At 45.0% G+C, this 14111-nt stretch overlaps 1 protein-coding gene across 1 annotated transcript; it reads left to right on the forward strand.

Moving 5' to 3' along the window:
• Positions 1-2903: 2903 nt before the first annotated feature.
• Positions 2904-4920, forward strand: LOC124291290. Its single transcript, XM_046728265.1, has 3 exons — positions 2904-3025; positions 3846-4097; positions 4595-4920. The coding sequence occupies exons 1-3, from the start codon at positions 2904-2906 to the stop codon at positions 4872-4874; spliced, it is 654 nt and encodes a 217-aa protein (XP_046584221.1). The 3' UTR covers positions 4875-4920.
• The last annotated feature ends 9191 nt before the right edge of the window (positions 4921-14111 follow it).

Genomic DNA, 14111 nt, shown 5'->3' on the forward strand with positions numbered 1-14111 from the left:
TGATAATGGAGGATGCCAGGTGCTGGAGCATCGATGGTGCGCTTTCTATCTCTGCTCACTGGTTCAAATTGCTCTGGTTCTAGTTGGATATTGGAGACACGCTGGATGATAATTCCATTGGTGTTGTGTGTTGTTCCCTTTCCTATTTAAATATTTAAATGAGTGAATGCACATTAAATGAAACAGCGAGAACAAGTGGGGTTGGTCTGTGTTAACGCTCACAACGTACTGCACGTGCATTGTTTCACTGTTCCAACTACTGCGCTTACCCCCTTGTAATACAAACCAATAATAACGATTTGAAACTATGATCGTTTGTTAAACAACTTTTATCCTAAGATGAATAAAATTCTAAGATTTAAATGTTCAATTGGCAAGGTAAAATTATGAGGATTCGCAATCTTAATATCACTTTATTTGATTTACTTTTTTGTTAAAAGTGAAATTTATCGGTACGTTTTCACAGCAAACAGACTATAGTGATGAGTGCTTTTGCAAACTAAAACTTGCACTCCTTGAAATTTAATGCCTGAAGAATGCTGAATTCTAGAATCTCATTGCTCAGCCGTGAATGCTTGTAATATATCTAGTCAATGTGATATTTGTGAAGTCATTTTGTGATATTGTCAAGTTATGTTAGCTTAATGTCGTTGACTTAATGGAATTAACAAGATTGTTTATTTTGTTCATAATGTTTGAGTTGTTGAACTTGGCAGTGATCTCACTTTTGAAGTTTTCAGATTTCATCTTCTTGTGGAAGTTTTCTGTTGTGATGACTGAAATTCACAGAATAAAAATAATTGTAACGCCGTCGGTTCCAAATGAATTCCCGTGCTTCAAATTCTCAATAACACCCGGAAATTGGCCGACACATGACGTTTATCTCCTAAGTCTAAAACACTTTTGTATTTTTCATACTTATTTATTATAGTAATGATATTACTTCATGGTCCAATTCGTTCAAAATCATTAAACAAGACAATCGTCATTAGTTAGTAGTTACTGCAGCACGGTATATCGTGGTAAATACCGTGGTACTTGAACAAAAACCATGGTATACCGTGGAACTGAAATTTTCGTGGTACCCAATCCTACTTGAATAGCACTTCTAACAATGATGGCAGCTCTGTATAAATCAGCAAAGTCGTCCTGTTTTGAATGGTGGGTGAATGAATGACCGTATGGAGGTTCACTTTCTTCTTCTGAGTCAGAGTACGAGTCAGTACCATCATCATCTGCTGTCATGGTAATGAAAGATGCAGACTTGGCAGCATCTGCAGAATGGTAGAACACTAATTCACAACATCTTGACTCAGGCTGAATAAATTCAAAATCAGAATATTTCTTCTGTAACCTGTCTTTCAACTGATATCTAGTCCTTCTACCTCCTTCACAGTTTCAATAAACAGTTTGGTTAGATTATTTATCTAAGAAAGTGTAATCCCAAATATAACGTATGTTATATTACTGCTCCATTCTTTAATCTGCTATTGGTGACTGATAAACTGAGAATGATTGACATTGTTGTGAGGAAGCTTGTGAGTGATGAACTAGTGAGTGAATGAATTTGGTTTTACGCCGCTTTTAGCAATATTCCAGCAATATCACGGCGGGGACACCAGAAATGGGCTTCACACATTGTACCCATGTGGGGAATCGAACCCGGGTCTTCGGCGTGACGAGCGAACGCTTTAACCACTAGGCTACCCCACTGCCCGAGTGATGAACTAACAATGATTGACACTGAGTGTGATAAAGTGTATAAATGAAATTTCATTTGTAATAACTTTTAAATATTATTGACATACAGACAATAATCTACACCAATATTTGATTACACGTGTCATATAATTAAGCTGCAGGGGCAATCCGCCACATTCACCCAGGGCCATGGAATTACAAGATGACCCATTTATTTTAGCTACTTGTGCATAATTGTTCTCTGGACCAAACAAGTTTTGGTATAAATATAAGTATAGAATAGACTCCGAAGACGCGTCAATAGTTGACCACGAAGTTTAGTCCGAGGCCGTTAGGCCGAGGACTTAACTACTATTGACGCGTCTGAGGAGTCTATTCTACTTAAACCTAAATTCGTAACCGGTTTCGCCATTCGGAATATCGCAACTGGTTTCAGTATAATAAGCGCCGTAAAAGCACGTGCATATTGCTTCACGCTTCGAACTATTGACGTGTAAATTCCTATTGACGCTATATAAAACTCACAAACCATACTTTTCATCCATACGCACGAGTGACTGCACGGTGAAAGGTACGAAGGTAGCAATGACTGATGATAGTGATGATAACTTATTTTTGACGCAGAGCAGGTTTTCGCAAAATGCATTTACGGAAAGTGACATTAACTCAGACTTTGAACATCTTCTTGAAAGTGACATTTCTAATATAGACTTTGTTGTGTCAGTGGAAGATGACTTTGAGCAAAATAATTCTTCGGATGAAGAACTATAACGTGCAACACAAAACTTTGAAAAAGCGCAAGAACACCTTCCTGAAAAGATCTTAAATAAAGAATCTGAGTCCCGATTCGGCACACCTCTAACTGTTGAGGAAATCACCAATTTGGAAAGGTTGGCTAAAAATAAACATACGGAAAAGAAAAGTCACTGGGCTGCACGGGTTTTGATGCATGGTATCAGGAAAGGAAAGGTGTCGGTGGTGGTCTGGGACGGTGTCTCCTGAATCTCAGTGATGACGATTTATGTCGACATCTAGTTTCCTTTATAACGGAAGTCAAGAATCAGAAAGGGGAGGAGTATCATGGGAACACCATCAATGAAATTCTTAGCTCAATTCAGTACTTCCTAAGACAAAACGGCAAAGACATAAACATTTTTAGTGATTTTGAATTTGCTGCTGTTCGCTGAATTTTGGATGCAAAAATGAAAGCCCTTGCGCGAAGAGGCATTGGGATTCAGAAGCGGAAGGCTGATGTTTTGACGCGTAGCCAGGAGGAAATACTATGGGAAATGGGGATCCTTGGAGAAGACACGCCGCAAAAACTGTTAGACACAGTATTCTACCTAAATGGCATCTGTTTTTGTGTAAGGGGTGGTGCTGAACACCATGAATTATCGGTAGGAGAATTTGGTAATTTTGAAATTGTTATGAAGAATGGTGCCAAGCATTTGAGGTATTTAGAAGGTGTGACTAAGACAAACAACGGTGGATTAAAGCACAAGAATATCCCTAGAAGGTATGTCACAGTTGGACCCAATACAGAAAATCCTCTCAGATGTCCAGTCCGGCTTCACGAGAAGTACATGTCACTCAGGTAACTATTACATTAGACTAAGTCAAACACTTTGTGTATGTGGAAATATGCTGACTCTAAAAACATGAATATTTTTAAATTATGGATCGATAATTCATTCTTGAAAATTAAAAAATATATATCATATTTGTTATTGCAACCCTTCTTTAAAGGGAATAGGGTCATGGTGGCCCATTCGTCTAATACTGCGCCATGTGCTGTGCAGAGTTGCGTCCCTTAGGCACGCAAGTAACCGTTGATCGTGGGTTCGATCCCGTATCGCTGTGATTATGGTTCTGAGTATGTCAGCAGCATACCTGTGCTCGTGGGCTCCACCTAAGTGACAAACGTGAAAGACTTGTATCACTTCGGGCGTTTTGCCATCATTAAGCTGACAAATGCGGTGTTAAATACAACTTACGTGCTCGCTCGCTCACTCACTCACTCACTCACTCACTCAAAAAGACTAAAGGTTTTTCAAAATAAGATGGTGAGCAAAAATGCTGCTGGTACTGTTACATAGAATAATATGTTAAGCCATATGTACCTAAATGTTTTTCGTTTGACACAGACCAGCAAATTGTAGCCCATTCTACCTACGACCCCTCAAGTACCAGAGACCGGATGTGTGGTATTGCGCCTCACCCATTGGCAGGCAGACGCTAGGAGGGACCGTGCGAAGACTCTGTGGAGCTGCGGGATTTGAGGGCTACTATACTAATCATTCATTACGAGCAACCACAGCAACCCGGTTGTATGAGAGCGGGCTTGATGAGCAGCTAATTGCCGAGCGGACGGGTCACAGGTCATCTGCTATCCGAGGGTGAGTGGGTGTTTTGAAAATGTTACAACAAACCCAAACAAGATAAAGACAGTTGCACCGCATTCTCTAGTTATTTACCTCTGATAAAAGCTCAGGTTGAAATCATAAATATACAATACAGAAAACACTGTAATAGCTTATACGTGACTGCTAGTGTGTCCTTCACAATGATCGCTGTTAATGTAAGATAATAATGTCAGAGGCTTAATCTGGGTTTTCCCTAAACAATATTTAGGACAGCATTCGTTTCAGGGTGTGATGACGTCATCTATCAATGGCAGGCGTCATAGTATTTCCGCTGACATCATGCCAGTTACAACGTATCAACAGTCCAGCCTCGCTGTCATTATACTTAAACAAAATAAATGTGAAATAGTTACAATCTAGTTACTTTGGGAGGATAATTAAACGCTAAAGAATAGTCAGGAGGATGTTTAACAAGGACGAATATACTTCACGCACCCATGGATTAAACGTTTATCGAATGAATGTTTCAGATACAAGCGAACAAGCGAGGAAATGCTGCAGGTTGTCGACGATGTCGTGCAGGGTAAAGTGTCTAATAATGTAGACACCCGTCCTCTCGCACCGAAATTCTTTGTGGCGTCCTCGTCACCATCGACGTCCGTGACGGCAAAACGTTTCCAAACGCTTCCCAACATCGGAGCCGTCTCCACAGCCGGTGGATCAGCGGAAAGCACCGTTGCCAACGTCTCGAATGCTCCCATTAGCTTCACGGTGGAAAGAAGCGGAGCTAAAGTCACATTCCAAATGTAAACATCTGGTTGGAGTGACTGAATAGAATAAAGACTGAAATAACATCGTATATAGCTGGCATGACCACCCAAGATCGACAGGACTGGATATTATTTGTAAATTGTTATGACATGCCGTTTGCTTCCCAGTTTAATTCCCCAAAAGGATTATCTTATCTCAGCTTATATCTCTATCCCCCAGCCCGACCCCAACCACCGTCTGCGACGCCCGTCTTGGTTTCGCTTTTGAGATTGAGACGACCCCTTCTCCTTGTTACTTTTTATAGTGATAGTGAGACTCCATGGTAGCTACATCCTTCCTAGTTTCAGTATTTAAGTTATAATTTTTTACTCCAGCTATCGTTTAAAATGAAGTTGAATTTCAAAATGGACATTTAAAAATTGTCCTTTGTAATACAATATCATCGCACACTAATTTGCATAAAGCAATGCTATGTTCCAAATAAGTCGTTTTGGACTAAAAAAACCCCGCATTGCTCATTTCTGCACTAATCTCTCCTCAGTAAAGTCCCTTTTTACGTTCCCTATCTCCCTACCACTGAGACTGTAGTTAGACCGAACTTAGTTTAACAGATATTTCACACTTTCACATATTAAGTACATAAATTGTAGATATCAATGCGAAGAAAACAGATTTTTAAACTTATCCTATCTCTTCTTCTACGACCATGTGTAGGCTTAGTTGAGTCAAAACTTCCTGACCACCACCTCTGACCACCTGACCTCTGCCCCACTCCGATAGCAGTACCTGTCAATCATCTCAATAAGCGTGCAGATCGCTCAGATGATCACGTGACGTTCTGTGCCTGTCATTCTCTTTCTTGTGGCTATGTCGTGTGGACGTGTGCTGTTTCTTAGTGAGATTTTGACTGTGTGTTCAATATGGGTAAATCTCGTCGCAGTGCTTCCAATAAACGCAAACATTGCGACATTTTCTGCTGCGGACCAACATGCGTTGTGTGTGGATTGTTTGGGACGTTACGACTGGTCGCACCGTTGTACTTTTTGTGCTAAAGTTGATGATGATGCTTTTTCAGAATATCGCCGGGCTGCCTCCTGACGTTTGGCTGACAGGGATCGCCGTAAACCCTCGGAGGATCCGTCCTCATCTTCACGTTCGAGATCTGAACGTCGTACAAAGACACCTGTTCGCCAGTCTAAGTTCCCGTCTCCGAATGAAGAATTTCTTGATGATGCTTCTGATTCTTATCTGAGTGAGATCTCCGGCGTTTATTTCGTCCGCAAACGTCCAGTCCTATTGTAATCCAAGATCGTTCGCCGCCTAGAGTTGTGGTTTTAACTACTTCTTCTGGCCAGTCTTGTCCGTCTACCCTGGTGACGATTTCTCAGAACCCCGGTGATCCTACGACGATTGTTTCCAGTGTGGCGCTTGGATTGATGGCTAGCATTCACTCTCAAGCGGCGATTACGTTCTGTTCGGCGCTTTCCAGCACGGTGATTGGCTCTACGCTTTCTACCCATGCGCCGCCTGTTTCCAGTTCGGCGCTTTGTCCCGGCTCGGCGCTCTCATACCCTCCTGTGATGTCTACAAGTATGGCGATGATTTCCAGTGCATTGCTTTCTACATCTGACTCGTATGCTGTCCCTCCTGTCTGTGACCGCCTCCGTGGTGTAGTGGTTAGCGCGTCTGCTGAAGAGCGGAAGGTCGCAGGTTCGATCCCGGACCGCGTCATACCAAAAGACATTAAAATATGGTACTTGTTGGTCTCTGCCTGGCGCTCGGCATTAATGGGTACAACAAGGACAGGTCGGCTCGGAGCCAGTATAATGAGTCTGAGTGGGGTATTCATGCTTCACTGCGACATGGAATCTCAGTGGGCTAGCACTATAAAACCAGCTTAAGTCTGGGCTAGTACAAGCAGCCGCACATACACATACACACGCATGCACGTCGTCATATGAGTGAAATATTCTCAAGCACGATGTTAAACCCAATTTCATCTCACCTCACCCTCCTGTCTATGGACCACCGCCTAATTCTAGTGCGCCGCTTACCTCCGGGGCGCCGCTTGCTTTCAGTGCGCCGCTTGCTCCCGGTTCAGCGCTTACTGTTGGAGCGCCGCTTACTTCCAATGCACCGCATGCTCCCGGTTTGTTGCCTACTGTCGGAGCGCCGCTCGCTTCCAATGCGCCACTTGATCCCGGTTCGGTATTAACTGTCGGAGCGCTGCTTGCTTCCAATGCGCCGTTTGGTCCTGGTTCAGCGCTTACGGTCAGAGCGTCGCTTGCCTCTAGTGCGCCGCTTGCTCCTGGTTCGGCGCTTACTTTCTGTGCGCCATACGTTGTTCCCAGTGCACTGCTTGTTCCCAGTGAGGTGCTTACTTCCAGTGTACCACATTCTTCCAGTGTGCCGCTTTCTCTTGGATCAACTTTGCCGCCTTTGCCAGGTCATCCATCCATGCCAATCTCTGGATCATCTTTGCCTCCTACCTCGGGGACTATGTCTATCACCTCGACCAGGCCTATTTTGCCAGTTTCTTGGGATTCGTCGCCTGAGGGTTCTGCATCTCAACCTCTTGATTTTGATGGCTCGTTCAAGTTGTGGCCTCAGCTTTACGTCAGCAAGCCGCAGTACCATCCCCGACTGTTCAGCCAGCTGGCCCTCCAACCGTTCCACTTCATTCCGTGGATGAAGCTCCTCAATCGGTTATGCCCTCTCCTGCTTCAGATGGCACTTCGACTTCAGATGTCAGCATTGATGCGGTCGACACACCTCAGTTCCTGGTTTGGATTGCTGATAACCTTCGACTGTCTCGTAGCAGTTCACCTTCGGACTTGTTGACTAGCTTTAATACAAAACCGGGTGATTTCGGTTCTATCACTTTCCCACCTCGTCCCTGCATTACTCAACTGGCGGCTTCCCTTGATGAGGCATTTAACAACTTAAGGAAAGTCAAGGATGGGTTTGCGGCACCCCGCTTTAACTTGGCGTCTTCCCATGTTCATCGGTTTTCTACGTTGATTGTTTCTCCTTCTGTGGATGATGACATTGCGCTTTTGGGATATAAACAGAGAGCCTATTCTCCCTTTCTGGTTGAGGACCATGAGTTCTCGCACTTGGATGGTGCCATTTGGAAGGTTTTAGCTCCCCTCAACATGGTTTTGACAGCGACTGAAGCTGTGGCTATGTCTGTGTCGCATGCAGCTTCCCCTCAACAGGCGTTCCAACCGTCAGCGCCGGTCGTTCACTTCTTCTAGACCAGCTTCCGCTTCCGATCAGTCCTCCACTCAGAAGACCGAGAAGCAGTGATTTGCAGACATCAGAGCCTATCAAGGCTTCCCCAGAGGCGGAAGACTTGGAATTATGCCCTCAATTGGACCATCTTGGACGACCCTTACGTTCTCTCCACTCTGTCCAAGGGGTTTCAACTTCCGGTCATCGGCAACCCTCCTCTCACATTATTTGCAGAGCACAGGACGTATCCTGCTCGTCAAACGGCTGTGCTGCGATCCACCATAGCTACTCTACTTAAGAAACTTGTGATCGAATCCCTGGGCCCGACTCCTGCCGACCTTGGGTTTTACTCTCCAATATTTTTGGTTCCGAAGAAGGATTCCGACAAATTGAGACTCATCTTCAACATGAAGGTCTTCAATGAGATGTTCCTCCAACCAGCACCTCGTTTCCGTATGGTGTCGGTGGCTCTACTCAAGACTATCATCAAACTGGGGGATTACATGGTCAGCCTCGACCTACAGGATGCTTACCTTCACATCCTGATCTTCCCGGACCATCGCAAGTTTCTTCGTTTCGTCTTCGAGGGCACCAACTATCAGTGGCGTGTTCTTCGGCCCCGTGGCTGTTTACACGTGTAACGAAACCCATCACCAGCTTCCTCCATCACAAGGGGAAACTTTTCGAAACATACATCGACAACTGTATCTAGGCTTAGACCGACCGCGCACTCCTCCTACGTCACATGGGGTTAACGATGCAGCTGCTTCACCAGTGAGGCTGCCTTGTCAACATGGAGAAGTCGGACTAGTCCCTTTTAGTCTGCAGTTTATTGGGGCGGTGTTCAACACAGAGCTCAACAGACTGTTTGTTTGTGCCGAGGGACCGTTTCTACAAGATCCGGCGGTTAATTCCCCTTGCGTTGTCTCAACCCAGGACTCTTCGTCCATGGCAGGAGCTCCTGGGTCTCTTGACGTCGGCCCAGGCGTTGACCCTCAGGGGTCAACTTCAGCTTCGACCTTTGCAGTTATTCCTGGCTCCACACATCCTGCTTTCACTGATCATGTTACCTCCCGCGCTCCTATGGTGGATGGAAGAGTCGAACATTTTCGGCGGAGTCTGCTTAAGGCCGTTCATCCCGACTCACCACCTGTACGTGGACGCATCTCTACACGGTAGGGGGGCTCACCTTCTCGATCAGCAAGTGGCAGGGAGGTGGTTTCTCGCAGATCGCGCTTACCACATCAACATTCTAGAGCTCAGGGCGGTGATTCTTTAGATCACTCACTGGCAAGAAATTCTACGATCGATCATGGTCCGGTTGGACAATGCAGCAGTAGTGTGGCAGTTCAACCGGATGGGGTCAACAGGGTCTCCTCAACTCCTGCAGTGGACACAACGGTTCTTCCAGTTGGTGGACACTCTCAACATCTCCGCTCGAGCCAACCATATTCCAGGAGTGAAGAACGTGATTGCAGATTCTCTGTCCCGTCCGATTCATCCCTCCCTGACAGAGTGGAAACTACATCCACAGGTGTTCCAGACCATCTGCCTTCTGCTGACGACTCCGACAGTGGATTTGTTCGCCACCCGTTTCAACCACCTCTGTTCGTGTCTCCGATCCGGACCCTCTTGCCTGGGGTCACGACGCTCTAGCCATTCCTTGGGACGTCCTAAACGCGTACGGGTTTCCACCAGTGGCCCAAATTACCACGCTTACTACTGAAACTGCACACACCTCAGCGGATGACACTGCTTTTGGTCGCGCCCTTTTGGCCGGCCAGCTTGTAGATCTACAAGAACTGGTCGATCCAGATCCTGTACCATTTCCGGAATGCGTCAATCTTCTGGTTCATCCGCTCTCCGATCAGCTGCATTGGTCTCCACTCACACTCTATCTTCATGTTTGGCGCATCTCCATAAGTCGCTAACTGCTAAGGGATATTCTAAGGACTACGAACCTTTGGAGGAGAAAAACTTTGAACAGGCCACTTTTAAGACCTTCTTTCTCTTGGCTTTGGCCACTGCTACCCGCATTTCCAAGTTACACACCCTCGACATCTCCCAGGTGTGTTTTGAGAGGTGGCAAGAGCAGATGCAACAGGGATATATGAAGCTATTGACAAAGCTTTGACAGAGATTGGAGATTTTCCTAACTGGAAAGACAAAGTTGTCTCTTTTACGTCAGGACGGAGCACCAGTAATGATGGGCAGAAAAGGAGGGGTGGCAGCAAAATTAAGAAATGATGTCCCACATGTGATACCCATTCCATGTATCGCACACAGATTGGAACTGGCCATGAAGAAAGCTGGAAAGATCTATCCTTGTTGAGTTCTCTTGACAAGCTCATGGAGGACGTCTATAAGTTCTACCATTATTCTCCACTAAACTGGACTGGACTACAGGAAACAGGAGAAGCCCTTAGCTTCATCGCCAAGAACCAACTACAGTCGAGCACTGTTGTGTCAAACTCTGATAACTCGATATCTTGGCTGTCTCGATATAACATCTCGGTCCCGGCAGAATCCTGCATAATTTATCATTATTCAAGCTCTTTTAACTCGATACGGATGTCTCGATATTTCGGAGCAAATATTAGCCTTTTAACTCGATATTTGCAAAGAAACTCGATATTCACCTACCTTTCATGGGCAAGTATCCCTCTGAACTGAGGTTGTTTCCACACGTTTCCACACGGTGCGGCATGAATCAAAGGGATGTGGTAGTGTAAACTAATTAGGGCTAATTGAGTTGAAGGTGTCACTTGTTTGTTATTTAATTAGGATTAATTAAGAAGGAATTAATTAGGAAGTACTCACTGTTACGACTTGAGAACATTGAGAATCCAATGAGGTTTTGTGTAATCACGTGACTAGCAGGGTTATCACCATGTCTGAGCAAAGGACCCGCTTATCTGGGGGGATAACTAGATCAGATGTTGGTACACCTAAAAAGAGAAAGCTGACAGTAAAGAAGATTGAGACGAAGAACTTGTGTATCATTCAAGATAAGCACTGTAACATGAGCTGTATCGTGTGTGATCGCGATCCCTGTGAGTAAAAATGTATATACAAATAAATATATATGAAATCTACTTTTTGTTTTGTTTTCTTTCATAGTGATATGTGACAATATGCCTCGGTCGGAAAACTCGATATTTATTCTTGGTCCCATGAATATCGAGACAACGGTGCTCGACTGTACCAGGACAGCCGGATCGCACATTCTCGATTCCAACGCTGTCCACTATCTTTGGTCCTGATGACATGGAAGATCTTTCCCTGTGCCCAGTTAAGGCATTGTGGATATACTTGGCTGCTTCTAAGGACCGACACAGGTTGCGCAAGAGACTCTTCATCTAGTTATCTACTGCCTCCACCTCGGAAGTCTCTCGCATTCCCGATTACCTATGTGGTTTTCGAAGCGTTCCGCTCCTAGTCCTTTCTTCCCTTGGTAAGTTAGGGGGATTAGTACTGAACGTTAAGTCAGTTGAGCAACCGGGACGTTCTCCCTTTCACCACCTTCCAGCGTGTGTCTTTTGGGGAGGGTTTCGAAGCAGAGGCTTCAAGGAAGCAACCATTTACCTACACCAGGCCAAACTGCATGCTGCCTTCTGATTGGTCAATAATGCCAGGTGAAACTGGACCACTAAATTGCTTATTTTTCCCTAATGACCAAATATTTTAAGGAGAACTTTGTTAGATAGACTTTAATACATTTCTATCTTAATTACTATGCCAAAACATCCTATTCATCCTCCAGCCTGGAGCACTTTGTCACAATATGCTGGCTTGGCCCATGGCCTATTATGAAAATGATGAACTATCGCTGTTTGGATCAGTTGTCAGATGCAAAAGGTATATATACTGAAAGGCAAAAGAAACGTCGTAATATTAGAAATGACATTTGAGTATCAATGGAGTATTTGAACCTATTTTTTAAATATACACCAGAAGTCAAGTTTGAGGAAACATGAATCGTGGTCGTATAGCCTGCATTGCCCAATAAAGTATTGTTTGAGATTGAAGTTTTTGGAGAGGGAAAAGTTCCCACAAACACAACATTGAAATCGAGATGCACGTGCATCATAAATGCATTCAGGCATAAATTGCCGGCTTGAATGGCAATCGTTCACTTGTTTTCTGAACACAGCAGCTATGACTAGGTTAACGAGAGATCAACCACAACAAGCTATTGGACGTCTGCACGCTGGTCAACATGCTCGAGTGATTGCTTATGACTTCAGTTGCAGCGTACGAACGATAGAACGTCTTAGAGTGCGATACGCCACCAGCAGCACTGATGACCGTCCACATAGTGGTCAACCCTGTGTAACAACACGTTGCCAGGACCGTCATATCGTCCATCAACACGTGCAAGACCTATTCGCAAGGGCCAGAGAAACAGCTTGGGTGACCATAGGAAACCACCAGCGACCAGTCAGTGACCTACCATTCGGCGACGTCTCCAAGCCAGGAACCTGTTTTGTCGATGTCCTGCCAGGAGACGCATATTCAATCAACAATGGTTCCATGTAATGTTTTTTCAGACATGACCATATTTACATGGATGTGTCTGGTGGCTTTTTGAAGATGCAGGTTAGAATTGGTCTTCAGTAACCCATGCTTGTTGTAAGAGGCATCTAATAGTATCAGGTTGTCAGGATCACTGACTTGGTTGACACGTCATCGTATCCACATTGCGTTGGTCGATGCTCAGGATGTTGATCACTGGATTGTCTGGTCCAGACTTAATTATTTACAGACCACCATTTAGCTGAAATACTGCTAAGTGTGGCATTAAACAACAAACTGGTAGCTTTGTGGCTCATGTTGTGGTCAATCTGTAATGATGTGTGGTGGAATCACAATGACTTCAGAACACCACTACATATCGTCCACAGAAGGGTCAATGGACAGTCCTAGCAAGACAGTGGATCACCACCAAAAGTTGTGCCATGTGTTCATCATACTTGTCCATGTTCTACCTTTCATTATATACCAAGTCAAAAAAGAAACTTCACAAAATGTAATTTGAAAAATAATGAATAATTTTTCTCTGATGATACATCTATGTATCCGAAATGGGATCCCTATCTTTTGACTCTAGAAAAACGTTAGCAAAATCCACTCAAACCCATCCATTCGTCGTGCAAATGACGTTAGTGCCAAATCAGGTTTTGCACGTGCAGTCGATCACGTGATCTTCGCATCGAAGTTTTCTTTATATGCACGTGTTTGCATTGGCCTCAAGAATTGAAAAAACACTTTTAAACCACAGTTCTAACGGTACTTGAAATGCTACGATTGTCAAATGTGCAACTTGAACGCGTGCCGTTGGCATGTTGCAAGCGGGAAGATCAGTTATTGACGTCGCAAGAGCAATGGGATGCAGCCTTCGTGACTGTGTATGACTTTGGCGAGGTCGTCTACAACAAACTGGCACCACTTCTGATCGCCCAAGGTCGGTCTTCTATGTGTGACGTCACGCAGCAGAAGACCGTCAAATCGTCTACGTCACCTACGTGACAGATTTCTGCCGGCTACACGAACCAGGGCTGAGATGTTTAGAGGTCGACTGTCCTCACAGACCATTCGAATCGGTTTCGCGGGCTGCCAATCTCTATTCTCGACGCGTCCATATCGTGGGCCAATATTGACGCCGCTTCATCAGCGTCAACGTCTGCTGTGGACCCAACGTCATCTCTGATGGACCCAGAGAGACTGGAATCGAAGTCGCCTTTAGCGATGAATCAAGGTTTACCCTCAGATTCGCTGGACGGCAGGCATAGAGTCTGGAGACGACGCCGTGAACGGTATGCCCAATGTTGTGTACAGGAAGTCGACAGATTCGGGGCGGAAGTTGCATGGTGTGGGGTGCTTTCTGTGGAAAAACGTTCCGACTTCTGGTCATCCGCCCAAACCTCACAGCTGCTGCTTACAGCGACCAGGTGCTCACCCCTGAACTCGTTCCTTTCATGGCGGCTCATGGCCCAGGTCTACGGTTCCAGCATGATAATGCTCAGCCGCATACCGTGATGT

This window comes from Haliotis rubra, unplaced genomic scaffold (assembly GCF_003918875.1).
Source record: "Haliotis rubra isolate DU_JTF1 unplaced genomic scaffold, ASM391887v1 Scf49, whole genome shotgun sequence".
Classification (NCBI taxonomy): Eukaryota; Metazoa; Mollusca; class Gastropoda; order Lepetellida; family Haliotidae; genus Haliotis; species Haliotis rubra.

What these genes read in the sequence shown, in the direction of transcription:
- LOC124291290 (XM_046728265.1), top strand. Translation starts at nt 2,904, where the DNA reads ATGAAAGCCCTTGCGCGAAGAGGCATTGGGATTCAGAAGCGGAAGGCT. An exon ending in GAAGACACGCCGCAAAAACT is followed by an intron (nt 3,026 to 3,845) that starts GTTAGACACAGT and finishes CGTTTGACACAG; the next exon opens with ACCAGCAAATTGTAGCCCAT. An exon ending in AGGTCATCTGCTATCCGAGG is followed by an intron (nt 4,098 to 4,594) that starts GTGAGTGGGTGT and finishes TGAATGTTTCAG; the next exon opens with ATACAAGCGAACAAGCGAGG.